This window comes from Macrobrachium rosenbergii, chromosome 21 (genome assembly GCF_040412425.1).
Source record: "Macrobrachium rosenbergii isolate ZJJX-2024 chromosome 21, ASM4041242v1, whole genome shotgun sequence".
Lineage (NCBI taxonomy): Eukaryota > Metazoa > Arthropoda > Malacostraca > Decapoda > Palaemonidae > Macrobrachium > Macrobrachium rosenbergii.
In genome coordinates, this window is record NC_089761.1 from 45394553 (window position 1) to 45408437 (window position 13885).

Here is a 13885-nt window from a genome sequence, read left to right on the forward strand (position 1 = left end):
ATTAAGCTATATGCCAAGTCGGGCTCATGTTTCTAGACCTACCTGTTAATGTTTTCTCTTGAGAGCTGTAGCTCCGAAAGGGTAGATCCTGTTTCTCAGCAGGTCATTAGGGATGTCCCTTTTCTTATCTCTAGCTGGGTCAACTAGTGGCCAGCAGACCGGAATAAGTTCCACGAATATACTCATGCAAACACACTCAAACACTCATGCACACACACACACATACCCACACGCACATACACACACACACACACACACACACACACACACACACACACACACACATATATATATATATATATATATATATATATATATATATATATATATATATATATATATATATATATAAAGTATGGGTGAATTTCCGTGAAATTTTGTGGAATAGTGTGATACGGACTAAGCAAGATTTAGCTACATTTTTAGATGGATCTGGATGTAAAGCTAAGAAACACTTCGTTCAAGACTGTTAACATTGTTGAATGCGGCAATTTTTAAAATTTATTTTTGCCTTTTTAAATTTCTGGCTATCTTCACAAAACAAGGAAAATGTCACAAATGTGTGTTGCAAAAGTCTTTCAGCTTTCAAGTTTCATGGGGATCCTTGGCAACTATAACCATGCCCAACGAGTCTGAAAGGTCCCATTATTGTGCCCTGGCAACTTACCATTAAAAAATCTGTTGACAAGTAGGTCGCTAGTCCATGATAAAGAAACCTCCAGAGCTGTTGGCTGATTCTGAAGTAGGGTATCTGCTTCTTTGGCGTTGTCAGATGTATGCACCCTCTGAGTATTTGTTCATTCAAAACGTTTGAGTAAGTCTGAATTTACATCCGCAGTGACTGCGGTGGTTTTGGATGCCATTATAAACTGATATTGCAAGCGCCTAATTGTTCCCTGGATTTAAGGTAGACAACTTAAATAAGGACAAAAATAATATTTTCAGCAGGGCTAGAAGTCACTGAATGGGTGTAAACTGACCTGTAAGGGTTGCCATTGCAATTTATACAACCCATCGGAACAGGTGCAGTATCAGACAGTATCTGCCTATCTAGTAAGAAACTGCAGTTTAAGGAAAACTAGAACGATAAAATAGACTGGAGTTTACGAGTTATCCAAACATCTGTTTATATAAGTATCTGAAGACCCTATCTGGTTTTATGCTTCCCTTGGAGAAACAACGAATTTGGTGAGGAGTGACCCAGTATAGCTGTTTACTGCCTTGACAAGAACACACTCGTATAAAAGCACACACAATATGTAGTGTAAGTACACATTCGCCATCTATAGATTCTTCTTCTTCTTCTTTCAACCTTATTAGTCCCACGGTATAGCAGGGTCGGCCGCTCGGGTCAACTTTCTCCATCTATTTCTATTCCTTGCATCTTCTTTCCCCAGTCCCACCTCACTCGTGTCCCTCCTCACCACATCCATCCATCTGATCAGCTGATGCCCCACACTCCTCCTCCCCATCACTGGCATGTTCTTAGCTCTCTTGACTGGTTCCACCTCCTCTCTTAATAGATGGCCGTAGTAACTCAAACGAACTTCCCTGGCCTTCTCCTTCACATTACACATATCACACATTCTTCTTAAATCTCGACTCTCCCTTCTTTCCAGTAGCGATATTCCAGCAATCCATCTCACCATGCTCATCTCGGTTCTTTCCAACAGTCCCTCCTCTTGCTTCTTAAGTGCCCAAGTTTCCGCCCCATATAATAGTACGGGCCTGATGACTGTCTTATAAATCTTCATTTTGAGCCTTAATGGCATTTTCTTGTCTAAAGCAACTGCATCTATAGATGAAGGAACTCAAATACAAAAGGAGGTTTAATAAGACTTCAGCGTAGTTCATAGATCTATATTTTCTGCCAATATAAAGTCAAATGGTCGCCATAAACAGAGGCTATAAGGAATAGATATCCTTTGTATAAAGTTGATCTTCGTTGACAAAATGGAGAAGTAAAAGGGAGAAACTCAAGCTTAGGAGCAGAAAACAGAACAATAAATGACTTTTGGCGGAGGATTTGTCAGCTCATCTGCCTCGCTTAGGCCTAGGTTTCCCTTGAATTTGTGGATGGTTAATTGAGAACAGTTAATCCTCTAAATAAGAGTTAAAGAAACCGGAGAGAAAAAAAAAACAATACCAAACTAAACGTATTACTGAGAAGTTAAAAGGAGAACACAAGAAAATATCACAGAAATGAAAGGTTCGAAAATAAACAGGAAAATCATCGGAACAACCTCAACACATGTTAGTGTAGTCTTAGATAGATATAATATACGATATATGTAATGACCAAAAAACTTTTTCACTCGAGATATACCCATTTTCATCAGGCTTCTGTTCTTTGTTCACACTTTGACGGTTCCTTGATTCATCTGGCACTAGGCCTACAGGACATGTTCTGTTCGCATTACTGACAGGTGTCAGAAGCATTCTAGGCATCCGAAGAATGCTTCTGCGCTGGGAATAATGGACGTACAGGCATACGGATTTTCTTTTGAAGTAAATAAGACTATTTACATGCCTGTACTTATGCATTTACATACACAAGGCGAATGTGTATAGCATAATGCGTCATCTTTATGTATATTTTGTACAATTTGCGTGGAACCATACGAGAAATCCCATTAAACAATCGCATATGCCATGATGAAGCCTTAGTATTTCAGCATGTATATAATATATAAAACACAGGAGCTCTTTAATCTATGCTAATATGATTATAATAATAATAATATATCTCCAATATACTCTACAGAGAAAAATAAATCACTTCCTTTGCACCACAGCGTACAGAGTCCATCACCTCGTTCTCTTCACGCTTACTAGAGGTAATCTGCAAGAAGAAGAAAGGGCTCTTAGTTACTCCGCTCCTCAGTTAAAAAAAAATGAAAGGGGTAGGGTTAAAAGTTAAGTAGAAATTTATTGACATTATTTGGTAATATCTAGTTTAGATACATCTCTAACTTTTTGGGGTTCTTGTTGCAGAAAGGGGTAATGGTCAAGGATTACATTATACAGTTTGATGTGCTATTGAATACAGTAAAGCTAAAGATATTTATAATTGTAAAAAACAAGGGAATTCAGTATGTGTAAATAATGTAATAAACAGTATGAAAAAGAGAGGGTATAAAGTAAAACTGTATCAAGTTATAAAGCTATGCACCTCACGCGAATAGTGTAGTGTGCCCGCAACTGAGTTTGTGGAGTGAGCGCTTAGGAACCAGGAACCAGGAACCAAGCTGATGATATTCAAGTGAATCGTCAACAAGGAGAAAAAATTACAGTGTGTGTGTTCCAACTCATATGTAATAGTATTGCAACTCAGGTGTCAGTAAACTAAACGGTGGGAGGACGTGTACTGATAGTAAAAGACACCTGTCAAGTACTGCACTGCCAACATATAGCATCTGAAAGCAACAACATAACAAACAGGCAAAGGAAGACGAAGACTTACAGTTCTTCCGCTGTGGGTGTGTGGTCCAGATGTACTTCTTCTTCACAGGTGACAAGAAGGACGGACGGAGGGTGAGATCGTGTTTAGAACGAGCGGGTATGTACTCTTTGGGTAGGTCATCGGGCCTGAGCTCGGGCACGAGATGCCACCACGGTAAGGTAACATCTCGGAGACGCGGGGGGGATGTTGTTCTTTGGTGATATCTGCAGTCCCAGTAGTATTCGACGGGAGGGAGGCCTGCAAGTGTCAAAGCCACACAGTTCCCGGCGGAGGATGGGTGGGAGGTGGTGGTTTTGGAGGCGAGGAGGGAGGATAGTGATGATGGAGAATAGGAGGAGGAGGGAGTAGGAGTGGCTGCTTCTGTAAGTTGGTTACAAATGGGATTCTATGTACAATTTTATAAGTTTGCTTTTTTATACAAGTTCGGTTTAAATGTGGTGTTAGACCGTGTTGTGTTGTTTAGGCCTACTTGCTGCGTCGATGCGACTGTGTGATCATACTCAAAGGGATCCGGGTCTCCTGACCAGTGACATGGAAACTGAGTCTTTCAGTTCATAATTACTTACACAGTTCTGTCGACGAGCCAAGCCTTTGTCAAATATGAATTCAGCTGTGTGTGGAAGACCCTTTTAGTCTTTATTTCCAATTTATTAAAGTTTTATTGGTTTACTGATTGATTTATTTGTGTATTTATTCATGTAATTATTTAGGCAGGGTGGGTGGGTGGGTGGGTAAGGAGGTTGTTTCTAGGTGCTGGCTATACGGAGTCAGTGAAAGGATATTACTTTATTGCATCCTTCTCCAACAAAGTATGTACTTCAAGAGGGATTTCTGGTTTTTGTGAATTTCACTGACTGCAGTGAATGAATAGACTTCGCTTAACAAGAATGGCTTCATCCATGTTGAAGGGTATTATCATTCAGTGACTGTATAGTGTTGACTATGTAAACTGATGAAACTTTAGTCTTCGCCATTATGTTAAAGCCATTGATGTAATTAGCCAACTTAGACTATAATGAGTAAATCTAGGCTGCCTACAAAGACTGGCTTTGTTCAGTTGGTCGCAGAGATTAGATTAGATTAGATTTTTATTGACTGTAAAGAACATACAATATTTTGACAGTTATTAAAAATATACAGTATACATAAACTTATACAAAACTGTATCGATCTTATATAACTGCATACTCTGCAGTCCAAAAAGAAAACCCAAACATAAATTACTCTTTCTATAATAAATAAACAGAGCCCTTCTATGCTAGTATCTACATATACAATTTCAAAACATTGTAAATATAATCACATACTTCAGCGCATTTATCACGCTCCAGTAATTCAGTCAAACTTGTAAAGGTTAGCATATGATATCTATTTCTCAAATGAGCTGCTAGATTACATTTTAGCATCACATGTTTTCCGTTTTGCACTTCAATAGTACCACATGAACATGTGAAAGAAATTTTGATTTTATTTTATATTACTGGTAGGTTATGAACACGCAACTGCTTATTGGGTATTTAAATGACAACTGCAATACTGCCTTCAAAGAGCTGTACCGCCTATAAATTTCTTTAAGCAACAATTAGATATATCAGAGACTTAAGCAACTACAAACGATTTCCATCCACTGACCCAGTCTTTGTGAGCAAGGAACTATAGACAAGTCTCAGGCAAATGAGAGCTCAGCGACCATAACGTAATCATATATCATCTCACTTATATATCCATTGGCATGCAATCCCCAGAACTGCCTAGCTCATACTGACCTTTCAGTGACCTGTAGTAGTTGGACCAGAACCTCGCCTTGGCGTCAATGGGGTAGCCGTTGGTGTGGGCAGCGAGCATACGGGATGTGACCACCATTTTGAAGGGGTTGGAACGCGAGTCGGAGTCGAAGTGTTGATGAGTGTGTTTCTGTCAAGTGTCGAAAGCTGCCACCTGGATGGGAAGAAGAAGAGGAAAGGATAAGTTAGCAAACGTTTATTGAGAGTGTTGAAAGGTGATCGCTAGATAGAGCTGAGAAATATGTTAGGCAAACGTTTCTTCGAAGTGTTGGAAGATGACCTCTGGATGAGAGGAAGACTGAAGGAACAGTAATTAGGAAAAGTTTCTTGCACGTATCGGAAGGTGAAATTTGGTGATAGAGAAAATTACCTATAAATTATCAAACGTTTCTTAAGTGTAGGAAGATTTCCCTTGGAAAGGAAGAAAAAAGGACCGATAAGTTATCAAACGTTTCTTATAAGTATTGCAAAATGTCTCTTATCAAGGATAGCGTCTGAAAAGTAAAAGCTAGTAAGTGTGGGTTCGGAAACGTTTCTTAAAATACCCGGGAAAATAACACAACGATAGGAAGAAGGATGAACTAGTTTATAAACAATTCTACGAACTCTTAGAAGATGACTTGAGCGCGGGAAAGGAAAGATGGAGAGAGAAATAAAAACTCATCGTTTTTTCAAACGATTCGGCGTATGTGCTTACGAATAAAGATGAAATAAATTCAGGAAGTCATTTCCAAATTCGTATTTCACTTGTTTAAAAGAAAGTGTTTTTGATGTCTATGTTGAAGACATTCCCTTGGAGTTGTTTTTAATCCATGTCACAGCGACAGACTTCTTCCACAACGAAGTAATGATATAAGGGAATCCTTCCACTGCTTTGTTTCCCCAAATCTCTATAACTTTCCTGAATGTAAGTGGCGGGTAGATCATTTTCTTTAGTTTTACAAACTGTTCATTTTTCCAATTCGTTTTCTCTTCTACTTCAGGTGTGGGCTAGAAAGAAGCATTAAGTTGTACATTCTGCAGACCCTCACATGAGAAAGCTAGATTAAAGCAACAGCTACAACTCCCAGGTTTCATTCCAATTTACTATAAAAAGAGAATAAATAATTAACTTGTCATCCCTCACATCCCCCTAGTTTGTAAAAGGCTCTCTATATAACTCCTCACCAAACAGGATCCCCTTCCCCCACACACCAAAAAAGCATGTGTACAGCAGATTTCCCTCTGCCTCACTTCCCCCAAACCCCGCCCCCCGAGCAGCTGGGGTCTGGAGGAATGGGCTGTACAAAACCTTGGTAAGGGAGGCTACAAAAGCAGCTATACTGTATGCTCAAAATAAACTCCCAAGTTTACCTTTCCTCCTCTTTACTTACTCGTACCAGGAAAAAAAGAACTCTTGTATTACTTTGAGCAAGAAAAATGGTATTGGATGGCTCGGATGTGTAAGAGATCATTGCAGAGACGGCCTAATTAAAGGGTGCAATTGGCATAAAGACTGTAATTGCAACGTTCTCTTCTGTTACTGATTTATGAGGAGTTTATGGAGGATCCATTTAAGCGAGTTACGCCAATGTTACATAGACAATTCGGACATGACTCCCCAGTCAAGGATAAAACGGAATAGATGTATCACTTTATTTCAGGGAAAGTCTGAACGAATATCAATAGCTTACAATCGTTTTGTTTGAACAAATACGGACTGATCTGTGATTCTCTCTCTCTCTCTCAACTGGCAAAGGCATTAAAAATATCACTCCCTTCAGAGGAGAAACAGGTGAAAGATAAATCCCCCTCCCTTCTTATCTTAAAGACCAGCACCTGCAACTCTCTCAACAAATCGTCCCTTCACTCAGAAAACGCTTCCGTTAAGAAAAAGCTCTTCTCCTCCAATTTATGGAGTTGTGATTTCATCTCCGAAAAGCTATGAGGGAACGTCGATGGGATGCTGCAATAGAGATAATATTGATTACCGACCTTCAAAATTTTTAAGAGAACGGATCGTACTTGCTCGTTCCGAACTGTCGCAACTATAGGTTTAGGTCACTGTTTTTGTACAGTGTATATTGGTACGTTATTAAAGTTGTCAAAAACTATTAAATATGAGTATCTATTTGTGTCTCCAAATGCTGTTCAAGTTGTGTGTAAGTTTCAAAGCACCTCCCTCCCTTCTCCACGTAGCACCAGCTGCAAAACACAATAAGCCAAAGACGCAAGTAACTAAAAGAGAAATACTACAAGGAATTCTGTTCAAAACCAGAATAAACGGGGCAGACCTTGAAAGGGGAAATTGGCACAGACTCTGGGCCTCGAATGAGTAATAAATATCTCCATTACTCAAAAAAAAAGGAAAAGAGAGAGAGAGAGAGAGAGAGAGAGAGAGAGAGAGAGAGAGAGAGAGAGAGAGAGAGAGAGAGAGATGAACGAGGAAGAAGAAGAAAAAAAGGAAAAGACTTAAACCAGGAATTTATTTCAAGAGGCAGAATCAGGTCTGGGTGGCGGGGCGCGAATTAGTAAGCAGCTGTGCTGGGAGACGCCGTCGGATTAAATACTTTTTAGAACAGACTTCGGGAGACATTTGGGAATTTAAAACGAGGAGTGAAGGTTGGGTTTTCAAGGGGGAGATGGCGGATAAACACGGGCCAAATTCTTCTCATGCAAGCAGCAAAAATAAGATTACGTGAAAATAAATATAGGTAGGAATGTTGAATCAAATGCATTCTAATGACAAGGTAGGGAGAAAGAGGGAACCCCCTTAAGATTTTCATAAAATGAAAAATATATATTTATATGAAAAGAAACACAGATGGGAACGTTAGATAAATTTCACTCTCCTTGAGAGCAGATAAAGAAAGACAGAGGAAGGAGGGAAATGTGGGCCCAAAACAATTCTCATCTTTTAGAAAAACTGGAAAACTATCGTATGAAAAAACCAACTGAGGACAGTGAATTAACATTTTCAAAATCTTGAATCAAATCTTTGGATGAAACCCAGAACCCAAAACACGAAAGTACAATAGAACGAATATCATAAAGTGAAAAAGGAATGCAAAAATTAACAATATCAGGGCATATCAGGTAACAGGACTCCCCAAAAGAAACGTTACCCTAGACTATGATGAAGTTGACAGTGTCCTTTTAAGGAGGTCTCACTACTGAGCAACCAACTGAAATCTTTATGACGTCATCGTTTTGTGACGTCATTTTTTACAGCTTATGACTTCTCATGTCAGTATTGTTGTACAATACATGAGTGATGGCGTAGTAGTGCATTCACTCAGGGATGCAGTAGTAGGGAGTGAAAGACACAGACTATTATTATTGTCAGTATTCTTGTCGCCTTTATTGATGTCCCAATTAAGAATGAGAGAGAGAGAGAGAGGGAGAGAGAGGATATTACTGTTTTCAATATCTCTATCACTACAAATGCCATCTTTATTCCTAGAGAGAGAGAGAGAGAGAGAGAGAGAGAGAGAGAGAGAGAGAGAGAGAGAGAGAGAGAGAGAGAGGAAATTACTGTTTTTAATATTTCTATCACTATTACTACCATTCTTATTATAAGAGAGAGAGAGAGAGAGAGAGAGAGAGAGAGAGAGAGAGAGAGAGAGAGAGAGAGAGAGAGACACAACACCGGGTCATTAGAAGGATTTCTCTAATGCATGCACAGACTCTGTGCTTGTATACTCTTGCGAACGGAAATTTTAAACTCTAAACACTTGGCACTCTGTCAGCGACAGATATACAACATTTTCTCAGGTGAGGCTGAGTGAGAGACAGTAATTAGCTGCTTCGAGGATAAAAAAGCACCGCTGAGTGGAACGATTTTTTTGTTGTCCATGTCCTCAATATTGACATTGCTTAGAATGAGAATTTTTTCAGCTAACAATATTCACAGTAAAACTGGAGATTTTGTTTAGTAATTTCTTTGATTCGTGAATATCATACTAAGGCTCATGTAAGTATCTAACAGTAAGCAATTAATGATAAAACTGATAGAATATGTGACGAATCTCCCTGAGTTATAAACTTTACTGAAAGTCTTTTGGCATGACTTGTTATTCTGGAATTTGCCTGTACTTTGAAAACAAATTATTGATCAGTCCTTAACATAATATTGCTCTCTTTTCTCTTAATACTTCAAAGAGACGAGAACGTACACTGAAAGTCTTGATGTTTTTGTTAGGTCTTAGATCTATTTGAGAAGTTTTATTTCTGTTTTATTTGTTTGTTTCAGTGATCATAAAAATAGTTCTTTTTCTAGAATTCTGGGTTCTGATTCCGATGCGAGGTGTTTATATATATATATATATATATATATATATATATATATATATATATATATATATATATATATATATATATATATATATATATATGCTTGTTAGCTAAAGAGTAGGGCGTTGGAAAAACAAGAGATTCAGAATCTCATGTGATAAAATAAAAATTCTGTTAGTATATGTAGGCAGGAGAGTGACTGGTTTGGTGTAAAAGTGGGTCTGAGACAAGTGTATGTTATGCCTCTGTGGTTTTTCAGTATCTTTATGGGTGAAATGATGACAGAAGTCAGGGAATGGGAAGTGGATGTAATGCATAGTTGTGGGATAAGAAAAAGGTGGATGTTTGCAGATGATACAAGGCTGATTGGAAAGAAACTACAGAAACTCCATTTTTCCTATAAAAGACGTAGATAGAAAAAAAGTATCAATTTCTATCGCATTAAACATGTTGAATTCTGAAGATGAAACTCACAAGCATAAAATTTCCACTGCCTCACATCTGCTTCATATACCTGCATAGTAGTCTCACTGGCAACAATATGTTCACCTTCCTCATTATATTGTGCCATTCACAGCTATCTGTTACTGAAACTTCTTATCCATTTATATTGCAAACATAATTTTCTGCTTTTCCTAAAGAAGATATTCTGCAACAATAAAATTAACATAAGCACAGTTTCTGTTTTGTTGTCTGTGCAACTGCATATTTTACATATCTGTATCTAATCATTAGGTGAGTCACTGTTCTTTGAATCCTCACCATATTCGTCATGTTTTCTATATATTTTTTTTTCTATTTAAGGATTTAGTTCATAAGACCTTTTATCTTATATGTATATGCTGTTACAGTATGGTCCAAAATGACCCAAATTTCTCATTGCATCTAATCTGCAAAAAAGCGCAGTAATCTTCATAAATCGTTATCCCTTTTTTCCTGGTATTGCCTTCTTACTTGTCAGACTTTGCCAATCTTTTCCCCGTCTCTGGTATCCCTTCTTAAATCGTTATCCCTTTATATCTCTCATAACGACTACCAGAATATGCTCACCTTTCTTTTCCCTGTCTCTGGTATCCCTTCTTAAACCGTTATCCATTTATATCTCTCATAACGTCTATACCTTCGTACTCAAATATGCTCACCTTTCATGCCATCTCTAGTTTCCCCTTCTAAAACAGTTATCCCTGTTTATCCACATAACCATCACTCCCTTTCAGCGACGGCGCAGCGAAGCTCAGATCGTCACCCACCTTCCCCGCTCGTAAAGCAGGCAGTACGCAGACCCCGAACACCTCGTTATGAGGTCCTTATGAATTAATGGACGGTATATTTGTCTTTTGGCATTGCCGCCCTCTGGCTCTCTTGCCAATAGCCGATGGGTTTCCCGGCACGATTGAGTTCATCTGGGTAATTTCGTCGCGAAAAAAACATTTCGATTGATTTTTTCTGAAAGGTTTTTCTGGCCGACTCGAGTAGTGTGGTTGAAGTAGCTTGCTTGTATGCACTGCTTGCCAGTGCTTGCGGGTAGTGATTGTCTAAAAGTAACGCGGAGGAATGAAGTTTCATGATTTTCGAATAGTATGCACATAATCTTTCTCCGCTTCCTAAATAGTTGCTGAGCATTTTTTGAGTGTGAATTTGAGTGCAAAAACGTCAATTGGTGTGCGAAAAGCGAACTGAAAGCCTTCGTAGCAATATTTTAATTGAAAGAATAGTTTTTTCCATCACAGATAGTTACGTGGTTGACCAACAAAAGAACAAATGCAAAAAACCTTTAACACGCATACCTCTTTTTCATATCTGGCTGTTTTACGATACATTATTTCACTATATGGTTACCTAAAATAGCTAATCAAGAGATGAACGAATCTAAAGAGCTATACTTTACCCCAAAATGATTCATGACTTCTGGCAACTTATTATTATTATTATTGAAACAAGACGACCCTGAAACAAGGCTATAATATCGAGAATTAAAAGCCACAGTAGTGTTAAAAACTTTGTACATAAATATTCTTAACACTACAGTGGCTTTTAATTATTATTATTATTACTATTATTATTATTATTATTATTATTATAACTGGCAATCTCAATAACTGGCATCAAGGGTATCAGTTAAACATAATACATTTATTAGGTCATAATTTATGCTTTGATCCTCTGAATTTTGTTTTAACCTGGACTTTAAAGCACAGGACATTTACACATTGCAACTTGAGACAACTGCAAGTTAAAAATGATCATGAGACTTGCAATACTCATCAGATTTCATACGATCTCCTTGGAAATGTAAAAACAGTGGTCTTATACTTCGTATGTCACAGAATCTCGTATTAGACAAACGGTGAGCCAACTTTGTAATGCACACATCATGTTTGACGGTCTTCATTTAATGCTTTGTTATGATGAATAAAGGGGGAGTTCAGTCTGTCAGTATGACAACGTTACGATAATGAGCACATAATGTAAAGTAAAATAAACACCGATACACATACGTGGATATATCTATATATAAATATATATATACACATATACATGTCTATATATACATATCTAAAAATATATAGACAATATATATATCTGTATATACACAATTATATATATATATATATATATATATATATATATATATATATGTATGTATATATATAATGTATATATATATATATATATATATATATATATATATATATATATATATATATATATATATATATATATATATATATATATATATATATATATAGGCACCATCCACCTCCAAAAACATAACAGCATCGACGCTGCGCCTCCACACATATCATGCACGAACTGCTTGAAGATACATACACATACTTAAAAGATTCGAAATCCCCTCAGAACCCATATCAACCGGGAGGGTCCTAAGTGGACTTGAGAAATAGATGGAAAGAAATCGTTGGAATATTTTCCTGACGGGAGTAATTCAGTGAGAGGGTCAAGCGCCTTGGATAAGGATGCCAGAAATGAATATGTATGTCTAAGAGGAGGACGACGCCAGAGGAGTGATACACTCAAACGAATGCAGAAACAGATTAGTTAGATTAAGAGTTATTGAGAAAAGAAGTTTCTTTCCTGCGTCGGACGTATTATATGAAGCGTTTGGTTTAGAGGCTAATTAAGTTTATTGTATAAAATTGGTTGTTAAATAGCTGTTTGCCTTTGATGACGTTGTGGTGTTTATATTAACATATTTGTCGTTACCTTCTCTTTGGAATTACGAAATCAATGCCAGAAGAGAACAGACAAATACATTATTATTATTATTATTATTATTATTATTATTATTATTATTATTATTATTATTATTATTATTATTGTTGGTGCTGTTGTTGTTGTTGTTGCAGTTAATGTTTTTGATAAGCAATTGCGAGATATATGCATTAGTCACCAATACATGAAATAATGTCCGATATGTACTACCTCATATGCGATAGTCACCGATATGCAAAAGCTACATGTACTCAATAGTCGTTGATATGCAATAGTCATCGACATGTAGTGTTCACCGATATGCAGCAGCTACATGCATGCAATAATCACCGATATGCAAAGGCTACATGTCTGCAATAGTCACCGATATGCAAAAGCTACGTGAATGCAATAATCACCGATATGCAACAGCTACACTTACGCAGTAGTCACTGATATGCAACAGCTACATGAATGCAATAGTCGTTTAAATGCAACAGCTACATGTATGAAATAGTCACCTATATGCAAAAGCTACATGTATGCAATAGTCACTGATATGCAAAAGCTACATGAATGCAACAGTCACTGAAATGCAACATCTACAGGTATGCAATAGTCACCGACATGCAATAGTCATCGACAAATATGCAATAATCACTGATATGCAGCAGTTACATGTATGCAATAGTCACCGACATGCAACAGCTACGTGTATGAAATAGTCGTTGATATGCAGCACCTACATGTACTCAATAGTCGCTAATATGCAACAGTCACCGATATGCAACAGCTACACGTACGCTATAGTCTCTGATATGCAATAGCCATCGCTATGCAGCATTCACGGCTATATGCAGCAGCCACCTAATTGGGACGAAAATACCGAGCCGAAAGTTTTTGTTTTCGGAGCTCTGGCCCGCATGCCAGGGAGCGAGGGTGGGGAAACGGGCTTGGGCTGACGTCACTTCCTCGTTGGCACTAAATCTGGCACTCGGCGGGTATACACACGGGTATACACACCTCCGTGGCACCGCTCGCTGCCGCCCTTGGGTGGTGTCAGCGGAGACACTTCAAACTACGCCCAACTTGGGCGGGGTGTGGTCCTTATCTTTCACTTCTAAGGGAGATTCTTTTTCATTCTTTGGTTTTT

At 37.9% G+C, this 13885-nt stretch overlaps 1 protein-coding gene across 9 annotated transcripts in view; it reads right to left on the reverse strand.

The window, feature by feature from the left end:
- Nucleotides 1–1846: 1846 nt before the first annotated feature.
- LOC136850121 (uncharacterized) overlaps nt 1847–13885 on the reverse strand; it is a 77933-nt gene continuing 65894 nt past the window's right edge. For 3 of the 9 annotated variants that reach the window (XR_010856549.1, XR_010856547.1, XR_010856548.1), the window contains exons 2-4: nt 5230–5401; nt 3464–3666; nt 1847–2842 (exon numbers count right to left, since the gene is read on the reverse strand). Coding sequence is in view for 4 of the 9 variants with exons in the window: in XM_067123688.1 (XP_066979789.1) it covers nt 3223–3248; nt 3464–3823; nt 5230–5326 (483 nt within the window). In the remaining 5 variants the exon portion in view is untranslated. Of the gene's footprint in view, nt 2843–3135; nt 3249–3463; nt 3824–5229; nt 5402–13885 lie in introns of those variants that run through there. The other 6 variants (XM_067123691.1, XM_067123689.1, XM_067123690.1 and 3 more) reach the window with 3 other exon arrangements.